Source organism: Onychostoma macrolepis, chromosome 22, assembly GCF_012432095.1.
Source record: "Onychostoma macrolepis isolate SWU-2019 chromosome 22, ASM1243209v1, whole genome shotgun sequence".
NCBI classification, from domain to species: Eukaryota; Metazoa; Chordata; class Actinopteri; order Cypriniformes; family Cyprinidae; genus Onychostoma; species Onychostoma macrolepis.
Genome location: NC_081176.1, coordinates 3,630,490 through 3,657,800, shown reverse-complemented (window position 1 = coordinate 3,657,800; position 27,311 = coordinate 3,630,490). Strand labels below are relative to the sequence as shown.

Here is a 27,311-nt window from a genome sequence, read left to right as displayed (position 1 = left end):
ACTGAGGTCTCAGATCAGCCGTGACTGTAAACCCAAACTGCAGGTATGCTTCATCGTACCTTTGAAGCTTTTTTGCAGCTGGTGGTGCGTCGGTTGGCTTGTTGGTCCTCACAAGAAATTTCTCCATTTTTGTTATGTGTTTTCAATAAAGTTTAGGCAATATGTAACTGTGTGTGTGGCTATGTTGAGAGACGTATCAGGGGCTAATCAGTCGGGACTTAGGCATGTTTTATACGTTTGCAGCCTCTGAAACTTCCGTCCGTCATAAAAATTAATTCGGATGGTTAGATTTTCTGCATTTTTCGCATCCGTAGCAAATATTTTGAGGGGTGTTTTTGACAATTGAGAGCCACGAAATGACGAATATGAAAAAACGAATACGACAGGGTGCAAGGACCTTAAACTTTTGAGGCTTGCGCAGCTTCTCGAGGAGAAATCAAACAAATGAGCGCCGTTTTCTAAAGTCTATGAGCGCAGCACACACAAATAAACTAAATTGACATACTGCAGTTAAATTTCAGTTCAGCAACATACATCACACGACCTGACGACCAAGAGAGCTGACAATTGACCATCACTTAATTTACCATCACCTCACGATTGAAAATGTGAAACTGATTTCATATGACAGTTCAACAAACAAGTTAATAATATTAAGTCACTTACATTTTAGACGAAATAATGACTGTTTTGGTCTATTTTAGCAGCGAAAATAGATCCGATGAATCTAAAAGATCACAGCATAGCGCATCTCACAGCAACACTCAATCGTGTTTTGAATGATTCAGTGTTTTGAACGAATCGGTTGAGTCAAAGATTCAATGACCCATGCACAAACATCTGTCTCATTCTTGATGAATCGGCCGTTTGAACGAATCGTTTGAATGAACGACTCAATGACTCGTTTAATAAAACCGCTTATCACCTGCATTTGCGCTCACTATCGACAAACCAATCAAATGTTCAAAACACTTTTTTTTTAAATCAGTCCAAACACATTTTAATTTTTATTCAGGAGTTATGTATATACAAAACTATAACTTTATAGTAGACAGTAGTTTAGTGATAAAAAAAAATTAGCAAATTTTTTTTTTCCAGGTTTCTTTTCCTCCCATCCTGTAGTCTACTCGCCCCGGGAGAGTGTCCGCAAGTGACCGGTTGAGAACCACTGGTTTAGAGGATGTCCCATTGGCAGCGTGGTTCATTAGAGGGACTGTCTGATTACAGGATGTCCCATTGGCAGCGTGGTCCATTAGAGGGACTGTCTGATTACAGGATGTCCCATTGGCAGCGTGGTCCATTAGAGGGGCTGTCTGATTACAGGATGTCCCATTGGCAGCGTGGTCCATTAGAGGGGCTGTCTGATTACTGGATGTCCCATTGGCAGTGTGGTCCATTAGAGGGGCTGTCTGATTACAGGATGTCCCATTGGCAGCGTGGTCCATTAGAGGGGCTGTCTGATTACTGGATGTCCCATTGGCAGCGTGGTCCATTAGAGGGGCTGTCTGATTACTGGATGTCCCATTGGCAGTGTGGTCCATTAGAGGGGCTGTCTGATTACAGGATGTCCCATTGGCAGCGTGGTCCATTAGAGGGGCTGTCTGATTGTCCCATTCGAGGGGCTGTCTGATTACTGGATGTCCCATTGGCAGCGTGGTCCATTAGAGGGACTGTCTGATTACTGGATGTCCCATTGGCAGCGTGGTCCATTAGAGGGGCTGTCTGATTACTGGATGTCCCATTGGCAGCGTGGTCCATTAGGGGCTGTCTGATTACTGGATGTCCCATTGGCAGCGTGGTCCATTAGAGGGGCTGTCTGATTACTGGATGTCCCATTGGCAGCGTGGTCCATTAGAGGGACTGTCTGATTACTGGATGTCCCATTGGCAGCGTGGTCCATTAGAGGGGCTGTCTGATTACTGGATGTCCCATTGGCAGCGTGGTCCATTAGAGGGGCTGTCTGATTACTGGATGTCCCATTGGCAGCGTGGTCCATTAGAGGGGCTGTCTGATTACTGGATGTCCCATTGGCAGCGTGGTCCATTAGAGGGACTGTCTGATTACTGGATGTCCCATTGGCAGCGTGGTCCATTAGAGGGGCTGTCTGATTACTGGATGTCCCATTGGCAGCGTGGTCCATTAGAGGGGCTGTCTGATTACTGGATGTCCCATTGGCAGCATGGTCCATTAGAGGGACTGTCTGATTACTGGATGTCCCATTGGCAGCGTGGTTCATTAGAGGGGCTGTCTGATTAGGGGATGAGTCTTCGACAGTATCATTCTTCTGTAAGTACAGAGATTCACAGAAGGTAATACAAATTGGATTGATTTGTACAGTTACACAAGTACAAAAATACAATAAAATACAAGACTAGAGAATGCTACTGCCATAAATTGTGTGTTCTAACATCTAGATCTTTTAGCTTTATATTATTTGTTATTTAGCTTATTTGAGATTTTTTATTTATTTTTATTTTTTTTGGCGCTGCCTCAGCTTGAATGTCTGTACCCACGGGTATAAAAATAAAGGTAAAAAAAAACCTATAAAAGGACAACTAATCACAGTGTAAATTTATGTTACAACATGCCTCTAAAGTAGGGTCATAAATAAAAAATATGATTAATATAATAATGTTAGGGTTATATTAATAACTGTTCTTCACTGTAAAGTAAAAATTCTTAGTTATTATTAATACTAAATAAAGTTACTATTTTTGAAACCACATAACAAACAGTGTAACAGACACTCCACTTTCAGATCTCACAGATCTGAATGTGTAGCTATTTTTTTTTTTTTTTAACAGGCAGACATATTTAATGCACATAGAATCTCACCTGATCTTGACCTAGATTGTGCTGCAACTCAGTGTCTGTTGAAACAATAACAAAGTCAACTAAATATGCATTACTTATGAAACTAAATTTTCACATCTTTTAATGAGTCTTTTCACACTACACACAATAAATCTCATATTTTTAATCTTGTTAAGTCATCTGTATGTAATACTCACCCTTTATTTGTCCTGCCTGACACTTGTGACAGTAAGCAGCTGCAGCAACGATTATCAAAACAACACCAACACCAACACCAACAACTATTCCTGCTATAGCAGCTGGAGACAGACCTGGATCTGAAACAGCTGGAGACAGACCTGGATCTGAAACAGCTAAAGACAGACAGTCATTATTACTAGAGAGTGAATAATATAATAATAATATTTATCAATATCTTTGACTATTTACACCTTTCTACTTTGATCAGTTTTATTCAACTAATAAATGGCTCCATCTGGTGGGATTTTGAAGAATGGCACCTTAAGCAGCATCACTGCCTTGCTAGCTGAACAAGAAACAGTAGCACTATTTGTATACATTTTCCTGTTGATAACAAAATTCTAAGATTCACAATATCACATAAAATGCGATGTGAAGTCAGTTTTGATAGCCTTGTCGGCATTGTTCCAACATAGCAAGATTCAAGAATCTGTGTTTTGTATTAGTGTCATTTTTTAAAAATCTTGCATTTTGTATTGTTCTTGATTTAACGTGCATATGTAGTCTTGTGCATGGTCTTGGTAGTTCTTTTACTGTTACCCTACTCTAACTGTGTCCAGGTGTTCCTTGTTTCCCCTTCATTAGTCATGTATTTATCCCTGGGTTTGCCATTATTTTTGTCAATTATTGTTCGTATTCATGAGTTTTGCACTGTTTTCTTGTTCATGTCATAGATTATGTATTACATTTGGTTTCATTAAACATCTTTTTATATGCATATAGATCCAGCTTCCTCACTTATTTTTTAACAGCACGTTACGATAGCACAACTATGCCTTCGGCAACCCGAGTTTGATTGCTTGCTTAAGGTCCTGTGCTGATACCATTACCTTCTCTTCGCCCCATGCTTTCCTGTCCAACAAGCATGTAAAAATACAATTTAAAATTTAAAAAAAAATAATAACAAAATAATGATGTGAAAATTGTGTCACTTGGCACGCATGTGAAGGTGATAGATGTGGTATGTGAATTGATAGACAGGTACACAGACAACACACATTAATGACATGATTTAAAAATATATACCCTGCTTTTAAACATTCATTAAATTACTCACCAGTGATAGTAACATTGAAGATCTGTGGACTGATGCTCCTGCTGTTGTTGATTATCTGTAGTTTATAGAGTCCAGAGTCTGTGGTTCTGGTGTCTGTGATGGTCAGAGATCCAGTCTGATGATCCAGCTTCAGTCTGTCTCTGAATCTTATTTTACACTTTTCATCTGTACAGATCTTACTCTGATCTCCACTAATTTGAGCTAAGCGAGTGGTATTAAAATACCATATCATTTTTTCTTGTTGGTTTGTTGTAACACCAGTGTTTAGTGTGGCTGAATCTCCCTCCATCACAGACATCAGCTCTCCACCTGCATCAGCATCAGACACTCCTGAAGAAGAAATGAACACTTCATTATAAATCACATTTTGGTTTATGTAACACATGCAAACAGTAGAAAAACATCACTGAATCACACTTTCTCTCATCAGACAAACACACGAGTCTCATGGATGATCCTAGACCAGTGGTTTTCAATCCTGTTCCTCGGGACCCACTGCTCTGCACATTTTGCATATCTCCCTTATCTGAAATTACATGCAAAATCTGCAGAGCTGTGGGTCCCCAGAAACAAGTTTGAAAACCACTGTCCTAGACAACTGAACATCATACAAACCACATCCTGATTCATATTTTACTCTCTTTGTCTATACACAGCCTATATTTGTGGATTCAGTCAACAAAATATTGTCATAGTCTAACAATGAATATTACCCATAATGAATATTACATAGATGAACAGTCTATTACCCATAAAATAATACTTCAGAAAACTGTGCAACTCTCTGTTGTTCTAAATGTATATTCCCATATTAGACTTTACAGTCCAAGTACACTTATTTAATGCCAAGTTTGTTGGGCGGAGCTCTAAAATCTCAGTTAACGTATCCCATTGATCCACCTAAAGCCAGTTTTATTTTATTACTAACCTGATCACAGATTTGCGGTAACTTGGATTTAAAGGAATAATTCAGCCAAAAATGAAAATTGTCATAATTTAATCACCCTCATACTGTTCCAAACACGTCCATCTTCAGAAAACAAATCAATATATTTTTAATGACATTTGACAGATTTCTGTCCCTCCATTGAGTGTGTGCAACTACCACTCTGATGCTTTGAAAACTTAATTAATAGATTGTAAAACTAATCCATATGCGGTTTATTTCCATTTTTCTTTACATGATGAACATTTACTTTAGGCTTTTATTCACATATAAACATTAATCAGCGCACACATCAGATACGGTAAATGGACGCTATCGAGTGCACTCATTCAATCCCATAATGCACTGCAATAATGAGTGTACAACCGATGTACACTCGGTGGCTAGAGAATATAATGCACTATGAGGGTCGTGCTAAATGAATTCCTAGTCTCGACAATGTACTGTATCAGTTGACTAGGGAATAGTGACTGAGGGTATAGAAAGTTATTTTGAACACAGAATGAGGTTTGTTCTTGTGCATCAAGCATGATTGAGCTTCTGTTTATGTTTGCTGATCAATGTTTATAGGTGAATAAAAGCCAAAATTAAATCTGTTCATAATATAAAACAATCGAGATTCGAGTCTCTTCAGAAAATTTGGACTAAACAGCTAAATTCATATGTTCATACATATATGAATTTACACTACTGATACATTAATCAAATTCACATTCATATTAGTTTTACGATCTCTTAAAGAACTTTTCGAAGCATCAAAATGGTAGTTGCATTGTCAATGGAGATCTCATTATTCATTATTTAAAATTTCATTAAGAATATTTTAATTTGTTTTCATTTTTTTTTAGGGTGAATTAACAATTTTCAAGAGAACATCAGAGTAGGTCAGAATAAATTCAAACAATCTATGAACCAGGCAACAAAACAAAAAATAAAAAATCATTGATCAATAACATAAAACAGTGGATCTGTCAATTCGGGAGCAAATTTTCCACATTCCACATTTTTGTTTAAATGATACAGTTTCAGGTGTTCTTTACAGTTACTCTTTACAGAAGATGAGTGTTCATTTAAGAAACCAATGAGAACATTTCAGTATCAAACTCTCACAATTATATAGCTTCATAATTATCTCACAATGTTGAAATTTCGATGCATCATTTATTGCTTATATTTTTGCCTTGCCATCAGTTGTGTCAGTTATTTACATTATGCACTGTAACCGTTCATCTGTGAGACAAATCAGTTTTATACATCAAACTCAGCATTACACTAAAAACAGGTGTGGTTATGTTTAATGACTTTGTGAATTGAGTTTAATGAGTGTGATGAGTTTAAGACTTTTTCTAATAAATATCTCTACATTCATGTTAATTCATTGTCATTTCCACAACACCCTGTCATTTCCACCACTACCGTCATCTTAATATAAAAATTCAAGTTATTTATTTTCTAATAAGCTCTTACCCAAACCAATATTAAATTTCAGAGTGAGACAGGTGTACAGTTCAGCATTTGGTCCTTAGAGCAGTTAATTTATCTCATTGACAAATATATAATTATTGTACATTGTGGAAAAACTGCTAAAACTAGTTACAAAAATGATCTTAGACAATTCTTGAGTGGCATAAGTAAATAACAACTGTATATTGAGATGTGGTGGAAATGACATTTGTTCATTGCAGGTCGGGGAAAAAAAAGTAAAATATTAACAATTTCTCTTGTAATCTAAGTTTATCAGACCTTAAAACTAGACAAATTATTTAAACGTATGAGACATGTGTTACGTGACTTTTGAACAAGTTTTTTTAATTATTATTATTCAACTTCACAAGGCTAAAAGTGCCCCTAGTTGAAGAAACGTCCAGATACTGAATTAAACTGCGCCTGACAGGGTCAACAGCTTTCGCGCATGTCTTTTAAAATAAAAGTCTGGCATTGGGGAAATTTTAATTATGCTTTGTACTTGTTTCTTTGACACGCACTCCACGACCAACACAAAACCATCTCGCTAAAAACGACGACCCACCGTTGAGAAGCATTACTATAAAACATCCAGTAACACAGAAATAAATATTTTACCAGGCAATGAAAACGACACATGACTGTGCAGGAGATCTGTCAACTGATTCCCTGAAACTTTTGCCATCTCTCCTTAAATACCATTTGATTATAATTAGATTTTGCACACTATTAAGGGGGGTCGCACATGAACAATCGGATGATTATGTGACCTTGATACCTGTATTAGAATACACCTTATTTGTATACAGTAGGTATGAGATATTGAGGTGTTTGTTGCACCACGGACTATATTAAGTGTGACACGTGTGTTTAGCACAGGCTGGTAGGGTATGTTGTGTTAAAATATGTACGTAACTATATCAGCTTTAATCGCCCATTCTGTTATTAGTACAAGGCAAAATAAAACACTGTGGTAGCGGTGCTTTTTGAGGCGTAAGAACATACATTTAACAGACACAACGCGATTAAGACACCGTCTGACCGCTATCAGCCCTTTGTCTGGACTCCGACTATCTGGCAAAATCATGGAAAACGCAAATTCAACATTACATGCATTTTGGGTAAGTCTCAGGTGATCTCAGTATAAGTAGCCCGTGTATGATGAGGAACAAGGAAAAAGTCATTTGGTTCATCAGGGACGTCCTAAATGCCTCTGCGTTTAAAAGCTGATGGGTGTCTTTCATGCGAAAATGATGCTTGACCCCACCCAACCACCACTGTGCCGTGACTAAATCATGATGCCACCTGCACACTGTCCTATACATTGTTAGTCGCAACTCAGATTTACATTCTGTGAAGTTGCTTTAACTTTACTTTTCATACTGGAAGAACAAAATAGATAATAAAAATGTAAAAACAACAGTTTACCCTTAATAATAAACGCAATGTGTTATTTTCGACAAAGTGCAACCTGTGTAACTGTTAACACCTTAAAAAAGTTTTATATTTTCATGACAATTTAATGCACGTTATGAGCAGATATAGTATTTCGCCTGACCACTAGTGCTCGAATCACTGAAAATGCATCTTATTACTAGAACTAATGTATGTAGTTCTACTGATGTAAAACATTTAATCACACTGTGAGGCCATGCTACTTTTAGACAGCATTATTATACACTGATCTGTGTAACGGACTTAATGTATTAAAAGTTTTGCACACGTTCTATGGGACTATTATTTTGAAACGCAGCAGAACCGGTTAGCAAATCAGTTTGTTTCACACACAAGGAGAAGGTCTGTTGTTATTTTGTTTTATTTGTGTGTGTGTGTGTGTGTGTGTGTGTGTGTGTGTGTGTGTGTGTGTGTGAAATTATGCCGTGTGTGCTACGAATATTGCATCAGAGAACTAGTAAAACTATATGTAAGAGTTGTGTATGATTTTGATAAGGCCTTCAGCTCTTCCGTGTCTTTCTATAACCAAACAGACGAGTGATGTACAATAAAACATCGCAAAATGATCTCGAAAGTCTTGGCAATCATTCGGACAAGGTAAGCTACGCTACAGAGTGAACATGGAACATATATAAAAAAAAAAATAGCTTATTACGTTTTTACGTTACGTGAAAGCTAGCTTATAAGCTAATTTGTAACTGCGTCACACGTCGTATTTCGATGTATAATTTACCAGAAGAGAGATTATAACAAACGCATGTTATACAGTGGTCAAACAAAATACACTGACAACAAAATACGAATAATAAGTGATTTTCTGTCGAATATGAAGTAATTAAAGCTATAGCTTATAAGCTAATTTGTAACTGCGTCACACGTCGTATTTCGATGTATAATTTACCAGAAGAGAGATTATAACAAATGCATGCCAAACAATGGTCAAACAAAATACACTGACAACAAAATACAAATAATAAATGATTTTCTGTCGAATATAAAGTAATTAAAGCTTGTACGAACTTGAACCGGAAGAGATGTAACAGTTGTCTTACCTTTGACTAGGAAAAGAAAACACGGGAGAAAAATGTCCATTTTTTTTTTTTTTAAACAAAAATAATGCAGCTGATTGTACGAATCATTCGATTCCTTCTCTGCTGTTATCTCGATGATAAAAATGAACTTAAGATGTTGGTCTGGGCCTCTGTGCGCTGCCCCACCCTAATACCCATAGTTGAGGGATGCAAACAGGATTTTTTTAATGCTTATGTTATTTGTGTAAATGCTATTTTATTGAACTAATAACTGTATAGTGCAATTTGTTGTGTAGAATTTGATGTAATAAATGCGGTTGCAGAAATACATATAAAATTTTGAATGATTGTCTTTTTTTATTCGCTTCACACTTGTTTTGTTGTCATAGCAGCAATGAATATGTGCTAGTAAGGCGACAAAGGTAAACATGAAAAGAAAGTTAACACAAGATTAAAATTGCGATATAATGTGAAAGCAGTCTTGTGGAAATTAAAATTCTGTTGTCAATATCGGTTTCTCCGTTGACAGTCTGCAACCACTTCAACCAGTGGTTCTCAAACCTGTCCTGGAGTACCCCCACAGCCACAGTTAAAACCAAAGTTGTGTTCATCAGTGATTATATATCAAGAGCAAAGACACGATTGTGTGCATTTTGTTTCGTGCTTTTACCAGAACAAAGCGCTCCATCGTCTGTGTGAAGATGCTCATTGTGCACGAGCGCCAAGAGAGAACTAATAACAGCAGCAATAACACAGCTATAGACCGCCTGTTATTTAACATAGACCAACAGATTTCTAATAGAATGGAGATGTTTCTTTCTTTTAGGTACATACGACCGTGCGTGCCTCGAGATGGTCGTGCTCTCTCGCCTCTAGGAGAGGAATGCTGTTGTCGTGATTCCTGCGTGTGTTGGAGAGAGACGCACGCAAAGAGAACTGTTCAATTTAATATAAGAAACAGATAAGATACTGATTTTAGTTGGTCTAAATTAATTAGGTTAGGCACAAATTCGCTTATATAGGTTCCCTTCTAGACATGAGCGCTGTGTTTGTATGTGCTTCATAACCGTGCAGCCCAGGGGGCCCGGGGCCCGTCATTACCAAGTTACGCCACTGATAGGGAGACATACAAAATGTGCAGTGCTGGGGGTACTCCAGGACAGGTTTGAGAACCACTGGACTAAACAACTCCATATATATCGGTTTAGTCCAAATTTTCAGAAGAGACTCAATCGCTTTATATAATGAACAGATTATTAAGGCTTTTATTTCTGATCTCTTTATGAACTTTTCAAAGTGGTAGTTGTGTAGACCAGTGCTTCCCAAACCTGTCCTGGGTGTCAGTTGCATAAACTTAGCCACCACGTTAAGACTGTGTCTTCAGAACTAGTTAGACCAACTAGCAGTGGCCAAGGGGTAATCAGTCTTACTTTTCCAGTACAAATAAGACCAATCTACCTTTTCATAACTGAATTAAAAAAGTTATGACCAGTCTTGAAGAAAAAAAATTAGGTGACTAACTTTTTAAGACTAGTCTAAACAGTTTATGCAACCGGCCCCTGGAGGACCCCCTGCCCTTTTGTATGTCTCCCTAATCAGACACACCCGAACTATGATGTCACTTTGTAGGCGGATCGGCTGTTAGCATGAAACTGGTTCCTCGACAAACTACAAAACGATTAAAATTCAAAATGTAATATATTTTAAGTTGCTTATGTGTTTATTTACATGCGCTGCGTGACTGTGACATCTTTTGATCATAGGTTTTGATGGAGGCGCTGAGTCTCATCGTTCAACCATGGAAACGGGGCACACACTCCAACTGACAGCTGCAACACTGCATCTCGCTGTTGTTTTCACCATTTTCAGGTGAGTTTAGTCCCTAAAATCACACAAATATTACATACAACTGTTCCTGACACTTTTCTTTCTTGTAATTGACACGCCTCTGTTTAATATTTACTTCATAGATGGTTTAGTGTCTTCGAAAAAGTCCGTTAGCATCAAAGAGGAGGTATGCTAACTCTCTCTTATTCATCAAAGTTTTGACTTTTAATCACGTTTATGTGTAGATGGGAGGTTTTGATAGCTTTGTAAAAGTTTTGTCAATGGGTTACTGGAATTAGACTAATTTATTTAGCCTAAAATATGCGCTGTATTGTTAAATCGCTGACATCACTTAACTGAATCTAGTTAAAACGTGATTTGATATTTAATGGCAAACAATTATTGATAAAAAATGTTCTGTGGTTTCAGGAGTACCGCTACAACAGAAGAGAAGCTCCGATATATCAAAATTTCTGAAGGAAGCTGCTGACAGAGATGTGGGAAACATAGGTAAGCTGAGTCACTTGATATGCTTTTTTCACTACATATTTTCATATATCGCCATTCATCTGTTACACTTCTTTATTAAAGTTATTTTAAGAAAGTTTTGACATCCAAACATGAGTTAGTGATGTTAAAATGTATTTTATTTCTGTGATCAAATCTGAATTTTCAGCATCATTATTCTTCAGTTTTACATGATGATGATTCAGAAATCATTCTAATATGCTGATTTGCTGCTCAGGAAATATTCCTGATTATTATTGTGTGTGTGTGTGTGTGTTTCTTCAGGATTCATAGATGAACAAGTTTAATATGAACAGTGTTTATTTGAAACAAAAATATTCACTCTCACTTCTCATCAATTTAATGCATCTTTGCTGAATAAAAATATGAATTTCTTAAAAAACCTCACTGACTGCAAACTTTTGAATGTTTACGTGTAGATGGGAGGTTGTGATAGCTTTGTAAAGGTTTTGTCAATGGGTTACTGGAATTAGACTAATTTATTTAGCCTAAAATATGTGCTGTACTGTTAATCGGTGACGTCACTTAAAGGAGCATGTATTAACTGAATCTAGTTAAAACGTGATTTGATATTTAATGGCAAACAATTATTGATAAAAATTGTTTTGTGGTTTCAGCAGTAACACTTCTACAACAGAAGAGAAGCTCCAAGATATCTACATTTCTGAAGGAAGCTGCTGACAGAGATGTGGGAAACATAGGTAAGCTGCATGAGAAAGCTCATTAAATCACTACATATGCATTTTTTCATTACATATTTGCATATATCACCATGTTACACTTCTTTATTAAAGTTATTTTAAGAAGGTTTTGACATCCAAACATGAGTGAGTGATGTTAAAATGCATTTTATTTCTGTGATCAAAGCTGAATTTTCAGCATCATTACTCTTCAGTTTTACATGATTATTCAGAAATCATTCTAATATGTGTCAGGATTATAAAATAAAAATATTAATTTCTTAAAAAAAACCTCACTGACTGCAAACTTTTGAACAGTATTGTACACTACCATTTAAAGGTCTGGAGTCTATTTAACAATGAATCCTGAAAGAAAAAAAAATAGTTTAGACTAAAATGTTTATCAGCACATCTGTTTTTCTATATTGTTAATAATCAGAAATGTTTCTTGAGCAGCAAATCAGATTTATTTTTGAAGGATCATGTGACATTGAAGACTGGAGTAATGATGTTGAAAATTCAGCTTTGATCACAGCGATTTTATAATAAATAATAAATTATAATATAATATAATAAATAATTTTATATTATTATAATAAATATAATAAATTACGATTTTAACACATTCAAATAAAAAACTTGAACTGAAATATCATTTCACAATGTTATAGTTTCCCTGTTTTTTTTGTTTTTTTTTGTTGTTGTTTGTTTGGTTGTTGTTTTTTGTTTTTGTTTGTTTTTTACAATAAATGGAGCTGTGGGGAGTATAAGAGACTTTTTTCAAAGATGCAAAAAAATCCTATTGACCTCAGACTTTTGAACAGTTGTGTAAATTACAATTATGATGTTCCTCCCACTTCAATAAAACTGTGACATATGTAGACTGTGTCTGTTCCCTGAATACTGAGGACAAATTATATGCTTACTAAGGGATATAGAATAAAATCAGATTGCGATTTAACCAAATATTAGCAAAGTAAGCTAAATGATGTCACAAAACTCAGAATATCAAAGTCCAGTAAAGGAGGCAGAGCTTTTTCACATTTTACTCTTAAACTCTCAAAATAGCCTTCTGATAATGTTTGAGGCTCAGACACACTCTCTCTGTTTAAATCTAGATTAAAAATACATCTTTTAGCCAAGCGTTCACATAACAACTCATAACCTTGTACTCTAGTAATAAATGCGTATGATCATCTGTTGCCTGAAATAATATGAAGAGCATCTATGCTAATTCTTCTCCTTTTGTTCTCCTGTTTCTATCTCTCAGGTTTCCCATCCCAGTGTTACTACAGCTTGGATCCAGCCTCACTTGTGGTGACTTCAGATGAAGACCCAGATGATGGCAACTATAGATGAACATACCAACCTGACAAATGTTATGTATTGTAATCATTGCCTTAAAGCATACGTTGAGTGATTTTCAACCCACTTTGTATTGTTACTATGATGGTTATATATGTGAATGAACAATGTTTAATCTTTCTCTGAGTTCCATGAGATATTCCCATTTATTTGTCAGCCAAATATTATTTTGCATTATCCGAATAATGTTTATTTACATATTACAGACTTTGTGACAGTATAAAGTGGATTTAAATTCCCTGAACCTACCCTTTAATGGTTGTCCCTTTAACTGAACATGACTTTGAACACATAACTTGTATTATCTTAGAGTTATTGACATATAGACATTAATTTGTTGTCAGAAGATGCTCCCCATTGAGTCACAGTCACCTCAGGCTGTTGATAGGAATTTTTTTTTTTTTAATGCGCAGCTGTTTGTGGTATAGCTTACCGGACTTCCAATTCGTAACGTGACATGTGTTTAAATCGGACTGATGGGGCAGCAGGTGCTCTTATGTGGTGTCACGCCATCCCATAGGTTTCGGTCAGCCTGCATGGATGTGAGAAAGAGATACTGGTTTAAGGATAAGATATAAGGACAAGAGATAGTTCTTAAAATTCAAGGTGATTTATTATTATAGCCAGTTCTGTCAATGCATTTTAGATGTCTAAAATAAAATTACATCGCTAAAGGGGTCAATAAATGAGTAATAATGAGAGGAAAATATTGTAACAAAATACCACTCACACACACACACACATTCTAGTGACTGTATTCTCAGCATTATAATGAAATAAAGAATTAAAAACGTAGCTTAAGGAATAAAATAAATATTGCAATAAAAAACTTTGAGTGTAATGAAAACGACTTGCATTTTCAGAGAGGATGTGAAATTACATCTTTACACATTAACAGTACATCCTGAAATAAAAGGAATGCAGATAGTTGAAGCTGAGTGCAGAGTTTCTCACAGAAGTAAAACGAGACGGAGGGGACACATATCCGACTTGAGCGGGAACCGCGTGTTTAAAACACAGACAAAGGTAACTCAGTGAAGAGCAGTGCAACAGTTGCAGTCACAGCTGGCATCCGTAGCCACAGCTGTCCTGCCATTAGAAACACTTGTTTGCTACAGAGAGCGAACGCTGTGCCACGTTTCATGAGAGAACATGGGATCGATTCAGCTCTTATATGTTTTTATCTATGTTATCAATTTTTGGAAAGTATCCATAAAGACGCTTAGCTATTCATTTAAATAAGTTTGATTCATAAAAAATAAAATAAACCAATAAAAGATCATTGCAATACTTATTAAATATTCTAAGAAATCAATATATAGATCTTCTTGACATATTCTATTATTACTAATATACACACACACATATATATATATATATATATAATTCTTATAATGTTTTATTTTTAGTTAAAAAATCGATGTCTTCCTTTAGTTAAAATGACATTTTTATCATATCATACTAAGAAAAATCCTAGCTGACATTTGATACCCCAACAGGATCCTCCCAACATGGAACTGTTCCATATAAACTGACTTGGACTATGTCTAAATCTCATTCAACAGTGAACATACTAGTCAAGTCAAGTCACCTTTATTTATATAGCGCTTTTACAATACAGATTGTGTCAAAGCACTTAACAGTATCAAATTGGAGGACAGAGTGTCAGTAATGTATAATGATAAGATTAAACACTCAATTTTCAGTTAAAGGCATTTCATTATTGAATTCAGAGATGTCATTGTCTAGCTCAGTTTAGTTTAAATAGTGTCTATGCAATCAAATCTGCGATAATCGCTAGAAATTAAGTGTCCCCAACTGAGCAAGCCAGAGGCGACAGCGGCAAGGAACCAAAACTCCCTCTGTGACAGAATGGAGAAAAAAACCTTGGGAGAAACCAGGCTCAGTCGAGGGCCAGTTCTCCTCTGACCAGACGAAACCCGCAGTTCAAAAGTTTATATTTCTATTTTAATTTTGTTGCAATTTCTAACAATAGTAGTATTATGTAGTTAGGTATTTTATTATATTTTAGTTATTTTGGTTGATATATCTAGGGATATATCTCTGGGGGTCATCTGGGTGTCCTGGTCTCCGCTGAGGATCAGGGCTGTAGACATCATCTCTTGGTGCTGATCCACCATCTGATCGGATACGGACTGAGAAACAGACTAGGAAAGAAACAGACAAATATTAGCGTAGATGCTATTCAACTTACGATGTAACGAGTACATCGTGTGTTATGGGGAGTGTTCCCGGTTCCGGTTGATCTAATTAATGCAGCCTAACAATCCTTTAACGGATTTGAATAATAGAAGCGTATTAATGCGTTATGTGTAAGCCAGGCTAAAGAGATGGGTCTTTAATCTAGATTTAAACTGACAGAGTGTGTCTGCCTCCCGAACAGTGTTAGGTAGATTGTTCCAGAGTTTGGGTGCTAAATAGGAATAGGATCTGCCGCCCGCAGTCGATTTTGATATTCTAGGTATTATCAAACGGCCAGAGTTTTGAGAACGCAGCGGACGTGGAGGACTATAATGCGATAAGAGCTCGCTCAAGTACTGAGGAGCTAAACCATTCAGGGCTTTATAAGTAATTAACAAGATTTTAAAATCTATCCGATGCTTGATAGGGAGCCAGTGCAGTGTTGAAATACTAAGATTTTAATCTTTTTTTTGTTTTATTTTTTATCACCCGTGGCTGAGATGGACATACCAAATAGTGAGTAAGATTTAAAGATTCATATAGCCTTTGGATAATATAAATATTTAGCTGTTTAATCACAAAATTTATAAATAGTCTGATCATTTCACAGACTGGCAAAGGCCTATTGGGCTTGAATTTATTGCTTTTGAAGAGATCGACCAATATCGTAATTATATTTTTATACGTTTATAATATTTCTTTCTTTATTTATTTATTTAAATCTAATTATGCAGAATCTATTGACTTTTATTGACGACTCTTATTGTGCTTAGCGGCTGCAACAATATCAGATGTCTGCGGAAACGGTGAGTGATTTCTATCCATCCAAGGCACTAATAATCTATTATCTGCAACGTTATATTTGTCTTATTTATATATATATATATATATATATATATATATATATATATATAAATTATAATTCGCAGGCTTCGCAGACCATATAAATCAGGCGCCTGGAGAGGCATCCAGCTGCAGCCCCGCGGACTCACTTCTTGCTAGACACCAGTAGCTGGACACCAGTGGATGGACAGCAGACGTCATTTCCGTATCGTCATTCACTTTTCAAATTTGACGCGCCATGCAGATGTCAGCGGTAAGAAAAAATAATAAACTGTCGATGATTTATAGGTCATGTCAGAATTCAAATGCACAAACTAGCTAGTAAAAAAAAATCGTCTTGTTTTCAAGGTACTGTGTCGTGTTTTTTAAAGGTATGTGAACTCTGGTGTGCCCAATTGATAGGAGTGGTTTAATCTCTGTATGTGATGACAGTGTCAAAGCTCCTAAACAGAGATTTTATGGTAATTGTTAACTATTAATTATTCATAGTACGGTCATAAAATGAGTAAACATGTTTATACTATGAGATTAAATTATTTTATTTCATATTTATAACGGTAGCAAAACGGCGGTCGCATAACGGTTGCAGGTGTAGAGGAGGATTCGGTTAATGCACCGCCGTTTTGACTAAAGCGTTGGTTGTGTTCGTCTAGTATGGTCTGCAACAGATCAGACAAATTAAAATTTAGGTTCTGCTCCATTTCTATTTGGTGTAAATCATGAACATTTTGCAGACATCTGATATTGTTGCAGCCGCTAAGCACAATAAGAGTCGTCAATAAAAGTCAATAGATTCTGCATAATTAGATTTAAATAAATAAAGAAAGAAAGAAATATTATAAACGTATAAAAATATAATTACGATATTGGTCGATCTCTTCAAAAGCAATAAATTCAAACCCAATAGGCCTTTGCCAGTCTGTGAAATGATCAGACTATTTATAAATTTTGTGATTAAACAGCTAAATATTTATATTATCCAAAGGCTATATGAATCTTTAAATCTTACTCACTATTTGGTATGTCCATCTCAGCCACGGGTGATAAAAAATAAAACAAAAAAAAGATTAAAATCTTAGTATGTTCACTGTTGAATGAGATTTGGACATAGTCCAAGTCAGTTTATATGGAACAGTTCCATGTTGGGAGGATCCTGTTGGGGTATCAAATGTCAGCTAGGATTTTTCTTAGTATGATATGATAAAATGTCATTTTAACTAAAGGAAGACATCGATTTTTTAACTAAAAATAAAACATTATAAGAATTATATATATATATATATATATATATATATATATATATATATATATGTGTGTGTGTGTATATTAGTAATAATAGAATATGTCAAGAAGATCTATATATTGATTTCTTAGAATATTTAATAAGTATTGCAATGATCTTTTATTGGTTTATTTTATTTTTATGAATCAAACTTATTTAAATGAATAGCTAAGCGTCTTTATGGATACTTTCCAAAATTGATAACATAGATAAAAACATATAAGAGCTGAATCGATCCCATGTTCTCTCATGAAACGTGGCACAGCGTTCGCTCTCTGTAGCAGACAAGTGTTTCTAATGGCAGGACAGCTGTGGCTACGGATGCCAACTGTTGCACTGCTCTTCACTGAGTTACCTTTGTCTGTGTTTTAAACACGCGGTTCCCGCTCAAGTCGGATTTGTGTCCCCTCCGTCTCGTTTTACTTCTGTGAGAAACTCTGCACTCAGCTTCAACTATCTGCATTCCTTTTATTTCAGGATGTACTGTTAATGTGTAAAGATGTAATTTCACATCCTCTCTGAAAATGCAAGTCGTTTTCATTACACTCAAAGTTTTTTATTGCAATATTTATTTTATTCCTTAAGCTACGTTTTTAATTCTTTATTTCATTATAATGCTGAGAATACAGTCACTAGAATGTGTGTGTGTGTGTGAGTGGTATTTTGTTACAATATTTTCCTCTCATTATTACTCATTTATTGACCCCTTTAGCGATGTAATTTTATTTTAGACATCTAAAATGCATTGACAGAACTGGCTATAATAATAAATCACCTTGAATTTTAAGAACTATCTCTTGTCCTTATATCTTATCCTTAAACCAGTATCTCTTTCTCACATCCATGCAGGCTGACCGAAACCTATGGGATGGCGTGACACCACATAAGAGCACCTGCTGCCCCATCAGTCCGATTTAAACACATGTCACGTTACGAATTGGAAGTCCGGTAAGCTATACCACAAACAGCTGCCACGCATTAACGAACAATGTAACCGGTCTCTTATTTCACGGATGAGGATACATAAACATGATATATTACAAACACATGTCATAACACAGCTGCATTCATTAAAAGGTCATAAAGTTAATCCCTAAGGTCAAAGGTCAACAGCTGTCGGTCATCAATCAAAATCGTTGACAGACGGTGGCTTCCCATTACCACTGTCGTTCGTTCTTTTGTCACGTGATGTGACAGCTTTGGGCAGAGAAATGAGTTAATTTACAACCTTCCTTACAAACGGGTGCATAGTCATTATTATTATTATTATTATTATTATTTACTCGTACAGTTATGTGATGCATTTCTGGTCTCAAATTATTGCTTTTAATTTCTGTCACAATGGCTCTTTTCCATAATACTGAATGTAGTAATAAAGATAATAAAGAGTTGGTTATGCTTTAATTTAATTTAATTTATTTTTTTGGAGTCTAATCTTCATAAAATACAATACCTTGTTGTATTTGTCTTTTGAGTTAACCCTTTAGATTAGACTATAGTGTTACTTACTATACTTTTGTAACATATGACACTTTAGACATTAACACTTGTGTACACACTCTTGAATTGTTTTTTTATTGTTTATTTTTGTGCCAGAAAAAGCTTTAGCAAAGAGGATAACTATTCCAAAATGAATTAAAACAATTTAAATAAAAAATACAAGAAAATTAAAATATACTAAAGCCACAGAGCCAGATCATAACCTTAATATTTTAAACTAACATTAATCATTCATATTCAAAATGTTATTTGCTTTCACTTTATGTCATTGTGTCCTTTTTGACCAATCTTCTTATACAAACATTAGACCAATATGTCAAGTCTGCCTAGGAAAAACAGTTATACCAGCAAAGTCAAAATTGGAGTAAAAATGAACAAACTATAAGTGCTTTGTAATTTTAGGCTTGGATTTTATATTATATGTTTATTGATAGACAAAGAAAGTGAAAGGACAAATCAATCAATATTTTATTTATAAAATAACACAGATCCTCAAGAAACCGTAACAAAAACATAGTGACAGAAATGAACAGACCATTTTTATTTCTAGGAAAATGCTTATTACACATATTTTGATTATTTTTGATAATTCTTAAATATGATCCAACATACAAAAAATACAGTTTTACTTTATAGTATTTTACTGATCCGGCAAGTGGTCACGTGACAAAAGAATGAACGACTCAAACCCGATGACTCGGGAGGTGAACTAATCAATTCTCTTTCCGGCTCTGACTGCATTGGTTTAGCGTACGGGGCTGTCACATGATGAACGAACGACTCAAACCCGAAGACTCGGGAGACGAACTAATTAGCCTTTTTCACAAGAATCGGAAATTACGTCAGCGCAGGGTAAAGTTAGTTCCGTTACAGGTCTGCGCCTATTATATCAGTGTGCCCTTTTCTCAAATAATGCTTCTTGCCTTTTCTGTTTTGTCTGTTTTCCAAGTTGTTGTTATATAATCTATAAAGAAATATAATTTTATTTGTTTGTAACTTATATGGCCACTCAGACCGCTGACTCGTGAGATAATGCGCTTAAGATAGCACTGGATGGATCTATTCTCCGTCTCCAGCAAAGTCCCTTTTTTAAATAGTCTTTGATCTCTGGAACATTTGAGCGTATTATCTCAGTTTACTTTAATTTATCATGATGTGGTGATTCATCATTTCCCCTCGAATCACCACATCATGATAAATTACTTCAAAATGACAACATTTATGTCCAGATGCACATTTTTCCAAGAATACATTAAACAATTATCAGTCCGAAATAAGCATATTAAACTCAACACAACAACGTAATCCCGATAGAATAGGACCAAAGCAACCGAGTCATCTCTTGTTTAATATGTATTTCCCAGGGCACATATACAACGTACATTTACTCCATCACATTAATGCAAAGGAGACCAAGTAGAAAATAAAAAAATACTTTAATAATAATAATAGCGAAAAAAATCACGTGGAGAGTCATAATGCACAGCCAGCACCAAACGGACAGAATGGCAAAGCTACTGAACTGCACACCATTTAGAATTAATCAAACTTGTATTTTTGATGACCCGAGCTGACCAAACAGTTAATTGTGAAATGTTTGCGCTTTGTAGAGTACAATACCAGCATTTCAAGCATTTTCATAGGATCTAATTTGTAAAAAAAAGACTTTGATTCTCGAATTCATTCTTGTTCAGTACGGCCGCTGTTGTCACCGGAAAAACTTTTAACCTGCAAGCGCCAATCCAGAAGCCAGAAATGCGGAAGTGTGAAAAAGGCTAATCAATTCTCTTTCCGGTTCTGACTGCATTGGTTTTAGCTTATGAGGCTGTCACGTGATGAACGAACTACTCACACCCGATGACTCGGGAGGTGAACTAATCAATTCTCTTTCCGGCTCTGACTGCATAGGTTAGTGTATGAGGCTGTCACATGATGAACGAACGACTCAAACCCGATGACTCAAAACAGGTGAACTAATTCCAGTACAGAACCTATAGGATGTTGAGCATGCGCGACTGAACGAATCACTCCCTGAGACGACTCGTTCTTCCCGAGTCACATTAAAGATTCGTTCAAAATGAACGAATCGTTCAAGAACGACCCATCACTAATGCTTTCATAGAATCAGGAAGTCAACCGGTCGTTCAAATGACAGAGGAGAAAGCGGCTTACAATAAAGGTGAAATATATGAAAAATAAGGCGTTTTTTAACAAACGAAACACGAAGACATGTTATATTGCACCCCATAAACACAATCAAGCAAAGAAAAAAAGCAGTAAACCACCCCTTTAAGCCTCTGCAGCCTGAATATGTGAGTGGGCCTGCGTGAACACACATAAACATAATCTCAAGAACTGCTCTGAGAATTTTTATGAAATCAAATAATTAGAGATGCTTTTGATTATTAAAATTTAATGAAATTATTAAAATGGATTATAGAAAATTATTGAAAATCACAAAATTTGTTTAAAAAAATAAATAAAACTGAATCTGAGAAAAAAAAAAGTATTTCACAGAGTCTTAAAATGTAACTTTCAATAAATTACTATTAAATTGTTTAAATTTCATGATTTCAATTAATTAGACATGCTTTTTAATTAAAGTGCCTTAAGACAGACTGCTGCAAGACTGCTTTTAAACTAAACTCCATTAGTTAGTCAGCAATATTGTCTGTCAAACAAAGTTATATTCGCTATAATGATAGGCCTATATGTAATATTTATAGTGTATTTGAAAACTTGGTCTGGCCTATGTCCTTATAATCATGTTGTTCATAAAGGAAGAGTTTAGGTATAAGAAGAGGAGAATACAAGAGCAAAGTCTAGTTAAAAGAGTAGTATACACATCCTAATGTGTGGAACTAACTACCCAAGAAAAAGTTTAAGTCTGATGTAGCAATTAGTAGCTGTCCTCTGAACTGTGATTCTTTTTTGACTGTTTTATATGCATCAGTTTTGATGGTTTGGTTCAGTACATTTTTTACACTGGAAAGCAGATGTGTTTAGAGGTAAAGTTAGACTTTGGTTAGGTTAGGTTCATGCAGAAGAACAGGAAGAAGCCCTCAATCTGTAAACTAAACACACAAAAAAACAAATAGCCACGCTCACCTAACTATTTGTTCACCCAGCAGATCAAACCACCTTTCTGCAGAAATCAGACCACAGGTTTCTGTTTGACTCGGATGTTGAGCTGCTTTTGTCACACCTCAGCAAGACTGGCAATAGACTCTTTTAACTATTGTTTTTTTTTTTCATGTACACAATTTAAACATGGATATTCAACTGAATTATAAAATAAGATATATTTTACCATGTAATTTAAGGAGATTGACATAATATTCCACTCTTCTGCTTTTGCATAATTAATATAGTCCGACATCTATACCTTTCAAACATTATCAATGTTAAATAATGAAGAAGAATGTTGTTTTCAAATATTAAAAATGGTTAAAGTCTTTATAAGAACCAGAAGAGCATTTATATGTAACTATATATAACATGTATTAAGAGAGCATGCGTGTGTGAACTAGGAGGGTCAAACTCTGTCGTGGGCGGATTCACACCAGAATGCGTGTTTTCAGCTAATAGTCTTATGGAGCTCTTGAAGAAAATGTTTCACATGTTTGTTTTGTTCTGTTTGTGCTGGTGGTGCTTGATTGGTAAGTTATAAAAACGTTTGTATGGCTTCATGGCATTTTTATCTCATATCTGTTTCAGAACAGATTAAAAAACTACTGCTACTGTTTAGATTAGACAGTTTACACTAGCTGTTATCTCTGATCAAACTGAGATATTATTGTGAGATATACTTTGGATTCAGGTCTGTCAGGCAATATATATGTTCTTCTGTTTGATCTTCAGGTGCGTTTGCTGTTGACATTAAGTCAGTGATGGAGGGAGAATCTGTCCTTTTACACTCTGATGTTACTGAAATACATGAAGACGATGACATACTGTGGAAATTTGGAAAGGAAGACTCTCTCATTGCTAAAATCAATAGAGAAAAACAAATCTTCTCCATATTTGATGTTCCTGATGGGAGATTTAGAGACAGACTAAAGCTGGACAATCAAACTGGATCTCTGATTATCACAAACATCACAACTAAACATGCAGGACTTTATCAGCTAGATGTATTTGGAGCTGAACATTCATCAAAAGTATTCAGTGTTTCTGTCTATGGTGAGTACAGAGCTTATTTGTTCACATATTTTTGTTTATTAGAATATTCTCAAGTTAAGCTCAATCCGCTGCATTTATGGTGCAAGGCTGATTACCACAAAAATAATGATGACTCTAATATTGCTCATGTCGCTGTACTACTGAAACGGTGAGTATTTTATTGTTTGCAGATCGGCCACATTCACTGACATTGTGAGTCTCATTGTATCTCACAGATTTGTGCTTTTCTGCTGTAAATAAATTGTGGTTCTGTTTATTATCTTATGTCTTCCAGCTCGTCTGCCTATTCCTGTCATCAGCAGTAAATCTTCAAACTGTTCTTCATCTTCATATTGTTCATTGTTGTGTTCAGTGTTGAATGTGGGTCATGTGACTCTCTCCTGGTACAAAGGAAACAGTTTATTGTCCAGCATCAGTGTGTCTGATCTCAGCATCAGTCTCTCTCTACCTCTGGAGGTGGAATATCAGGATAAAAACACCTACAGCTGTGTGCTCAACAATTCATTCACTAACCAGACCACACATCTCAACATAGCTGAACTCTGTGGGCCATGCTATGTCAGTGCTGATATACTAGGTATGTCAGTGCAGCTGTGTACTAAGGTTCATTTACGGATCTATTTAATGTTTCTTGTAGATGGGACAGACACGTTCAGTCACACTTAACAGCTAATTTTGTTCATTACAGATCAGAGTCTGCCTTCATTTAATATGATGCTGATTTCTGCTGCTACAGCTGCTGGATCTCTGTTGATTGTTGCCGTGACATGCCTCATTTGCAAGAAATGTAAAAAAACAGGTGAGACATTCAGTTATGAATGACAAATATTAATTAATGCATTTCAATCAGATATACAGATATCTATACAAGATTGCAAGCTTTGTTGTTTCAAATTGTTTGTGATTATTGTTAATGCAGTCCAGACACAGGAAGAAGACAGAACTGATTCAGCCTTGTGTAAACCAAAATCACAAAAAGCGGTAAGATCATTCTTGATTGTGTTGCAGAAAGACATGTTGCAGTCAGTTAGGCTGATTTAAGTTTTGTCTATAATGTGCATCAGGCAGTCAGTGAACAGACAAGTGAATTATAATTGCCTTTAAAGGATCCCTACTAGATCTTAGTTTTAAGCTTGTATTTAACCTATTTACATTAAAGGATTAGTTCACCCAAAAATGAAAGTTCTGTCATTAATTACTCACCCTCATGTCATTCCAAACCGTAAGACCTTTATTCGTCTTCGGGAACAACTAATAAGATACTTTTGATGAAATCTGAGAGCTTTCTGACCCTCGATAGACAGCAAGGGTCCTACCATGATCAAGGTCCAGAAAGGTAACAAGAACATTGACAAAATAGTCCATGTGACATCAGTGGATAAACCGTCATTTTATGTAGCTACGAGAATACTTTTTTGTTGTGCAAAAACACTAAAATAACAACTTTATTCAACAATTCTTCTCCTCCGTGTCACCCTAGCTCCATTTTGGAGAGTACCACAATGCATGCGTGTAACTTTCCTCTGAACATAAACAATAAATTCAACTATTATTTTCTCTTGTGGATTATATGTAAACGTCTTTTATGTCAAATATCTTATTCAGGTCAGTACTAAATAAAAATAACATGCATTTTGTATGTCTCATTGTGTGAAATAAATGCTTAAGTTCATGTTGGGCACAATTATTGGCATCCAATTATTGCAGCATCCTTTTCCCAGGATAACAGCTCTGAGTTTTCTCCTGTAATACCTGAAGAGTTTGGAGAACACCTGATAAGAGATCAGAGACCATTCCTTCATCCAGAATCTCTCCAGATCCTTCAGATTCACAGCTCCATGTTAGCACTTCTTCTCTTCAGTTCACCCCACTCATTTTCTATAGGGTTCAGGTCAGAGGACAGGGACAGCCATGGTAAAAGATTCATTTTGTGCTCAGTGACCCATTTTGTGTTTATTTTGGATTGTTGTCCTGGTGGAAGATCCAAACACGGCCCATTATGAAATTTCTTACAGAGGCAGTCAGGTTTAGATTTTTTATCTGTTGGTATTTGATAGAATCCATGATGCCATGCATCTGAACAAGATGTTCAGGACCTCTGGCAGAAAAACAGGCCCACAACATTAAAGATTTAGCAGTGTATTTAACCGTGGACATGGGGTACTTTTTTGTCCCTGTCTGTACTCATCTGGTGGGTTTGCTGCCAAAAGCTATTTTTCAGTTTCATCTGACCATAGAAGCCAGTCCCATTTGAAGTTCCAGTCGTGTCTGACAACTGAATTTGCAGGAGTTTGTTTTTGGAGTGAGGAGAATTTTCCTTGAAACCCTCCCGAACAACATGTGGTGATGTAGGGGATGTTTGATATATATTTTTTTTAGGTTTCTGACCCCAAGACTCAAGTAATCTCTCTCCAGCTGTTATCCTTGAAGAGTCTTTGGCCACTCAAACTCTCCTCCTCACTGTGCATTAGGACGATATAGACACACGTCCTCTTTCAGGCAGATATTTTAATATCTTTAGTTGATTGGAACCTCTTAATTATTGCCCTGATGGTGTAAATGGGGATTTTCAATGCTTTAACTCTTTTCTTACAGCCACTTTCTATTTTGTGATGCTCAACAGACTTGTTCTGCACATCAGAACTACATTCTTAGGTTTTACTCCTTGTGATGGATGATTAAGGGAATTTGGCCTTTGTGTTCTTCATATTTATAATCCTGTGAAACAGGAAGCCATGGCTGGACAATTTCATACTCCTAATCACCCTGTTGTGCTAAAAAATGTAAATATGTATGGGAATATACTTCAGAGATATTTTACTCATAATAATTTATAGGGGTGCCAATAATTGTGGCCAACATTCATTGGAGAAAAACATTTATTTCATCATGAGATTTTTCCCCCCACTTTCAATTGTTTTACTTCAATGATAGATTAGAATTTTGTGAATTTTTTTGGAGTGAAAGATCAAAAGGATAAACAATGCAGATTTATTTTCACAGCCGCCTTTGCTCATATTTATCAAGGGTGCCAATATTAGTGGAGGGCACTGTATGGAAAAACTGGGGGGGGAACTGTAACAATTGGCCTTTGACTTAATGTAAGTTTCTTCTGTAACTGTGTATTTAAAACAAAACACATTATTTGTAACAAAGGAAGCTAAAATTAAAGGTGATCAGGTGGTTATGGCTGTTCATCATCATAAAATGGCTAGATTCACTGAACTCATCCAAGGTCTGCTCACTGTTCATCTAAAGTGTTTTGTCATTAATAAATTAAAATTTTGAAACTGTGCATCTCATGCAACCGTTTCAAAAGTCATATGATGTATATGACTTCGATGTATGATGTTATTTCCTCTAGCTGTTGTTCTTGTGCTGTTTTGTTGATGCTACAGTTGTAAATTTGAAATAATCAAGACACATTCAGATAAACATACAGTTAAATAAATAATAATAAATAAAAATAAAAAATTCTGCTCAATATAGTGGAAATGGTCTGCAATTAATTTGCACTCTGAGTGAATTTGAAGCAAATTTCTATTAATAGTTTCTAAAACATTGCATCTGCAGAATCCTGATTGAGTGTATTTTGTTTCCTTGCAGAAATCAAAGAAGGATGCGGTGTATGAAAATGTCCCAAAAAAACGATGATCTAATACTCTATCTACTGGAATGTTAAATATTGGAAGTTAAATACTGGACAATGACTCGCACATTTTGGTTGTATTCACATTTATTTTCTAATAGGATGTCTCTGTTTTGTTTTAACTCTTGTATCACGTTTTTGGTGTTATTGTGATTGTATGAAATTTTGTTTTCATTTTGTGGTTCCAACTTTTAGTTTATCATTTACCTAACTTAAATTATTAAAATTTTAATCACATCCCCTCTA

At 35.6% G+C, this 27,311-nt stretch overlaps 2 protein-coding genes across 16 annotated transcripts; one reads left to right on the top strand and one right to left on the bottom strand.

The window, feature by feature from the left end:
* Nucleotides 1-1,720: 1,720 nt before the first annotated feature.
* LOC131529698 (uncharacterized) lies at nt 1,721-10,764 on the bottom strand. 4 transcript variants are annotated; one of them, XM_058759522.1, is made up of 5 exons: nt 9,029-10,764; nt 4,112-4,441; nt 3,012-3,167; nt 2,836-2,870; nt 1,721-2,284 (listed from the first exon to the last, which is right to left on the bottom strand). In XM_058759522.1, the coding sequence occupies exons 1-5, from the start codon at nt 9,066-9,068 to the stop codon at nt 1,727-1,729; spliced, it is 1,119 nt and encodes a 372-aa protein (XP_058615505.1). In that variant the 5' UTR covers nt 9,069-10,764; the 3' UTR covers nt 1,721-1,726. The 4 variants fall into 4 exon arrangements, with proteins under 4 accessions (XP_058615505.1, XP_058615506.1, XP_058615507.1 ...); XM_058759523.1 differs by having other exon boundaries at nt 3,012-3,140; XM_058759524.1 differs by lacking the exon at nt 9,029-10,764 and adding an exon at nt 7,632-8,095.
* Nucleotides 8,259-27,311, top strand: LOC131529701 (uncharacterized). Of its 12 annotated transcripts, none has more exons than XM_058759541.1 (16): nt 8,269-8,318; nt 8,510-8,573; nt 10,771-10,876; nt 10,978-11,021; nt 11,264-11,344; nt 11,980-12,063; nt 13,313-16,125; nt 16,220-16,276; nt 16,383-16,415; nt 16,539-16,705; nt 18,584-18,682; nt 23,096-23,416; nt 23,691-23,993; nt 24,105-24,215; nt 24,336-24,397; nt 25,796-27,000. In XM_058759541.1, the coding sequence occupies exons 12-16, from the start codon at nt 23,125-23,127 to the stop codon at nt 25,895-25,897; spliced, it is 870 nt and encodes a 289-aa protein (XP_058615524.1). In that variant the 5' UTR covers nt 8,269-8,318; nt 8,510-8,573; nt 10,771-10,876; nt 10,978-11,021; nt 11,264-11,344; nt 11,980-12,063; nt 13,313-16,125; nt 16,220-16,276; nt 16,383-16,415; nt 16,539-16,705; nt 18,584-18,682; nt 23,096-23,124; the 3' UTR covers nt 25,898-27,000. The 12 variants fall into 12 exon arrangements, with proteins under 12 accessions (XP_058615525.1, XP_058615524.1, XP_058615523.1 ...); XM_058759540.1 differs by lacking the exon at nt 8,269-8,318 and adding an exon at nt 21,143-21,202 and having other exon boundaries at nt 8,329-8,573; nt 25,796-27,001; XM_058759542.1 differs by lacking the exon at nt 8,510-8,573 and having other exon boundaries at nt 8,259-8,318.

What these genes read in the sequence shown, in the direction of transcription:
- LOC131529698 (XM_058759522.1), bottom strand. Translation starts at nt 9,068, where the DNA reads ATGGACATTTTTCTCCCGTGTTTTCTTTTCCTAGTCAAAG. An exon ending in TTTTCTTTTCCTAGTCAAAG is followed by an intron (nt 4,442 to 9,028) that starts GTAAGACAACTG and finishes TTTCTTCTTCAG; the next exon opens with GAGTGTCTGATGCTGATGCA. An exon ending in CTTCAATGTTACTATCACTG is followed by an intron (nt 3,168 to 4,111) that starts GTGAGTAATTTA and finishes GTCTGTCTTTAG; the next exon opens with CTGTTTCAGATCCAGGTCTG.
- LOC131529701 (XM_058759532.1), top strand. Translation starts at nt 22,827, where the DNA reads ATGGAGCTCTTGAAGAAAATGTTTCACATGTTTGTTTTGTTCTGTTTG. An exon ending in GTGCTGGTGGTGCTTGATTG is followed by an intron (nt 22,894 to 23,095) that starts GTAAGTTATAAA and finishes TTTGATCTTCAG; the next exon opens with GTGCGTTTGCTGTTGACATT. An exon ending in CAAGAAATGTAAAAAAACAG is followed by an intron (nt 24,216 to 24,335) that starts GTGAGACATTCA and finishes TTGTTAATGCAG; the next exon opens with TCCAGACACAGGAAGAAGAC.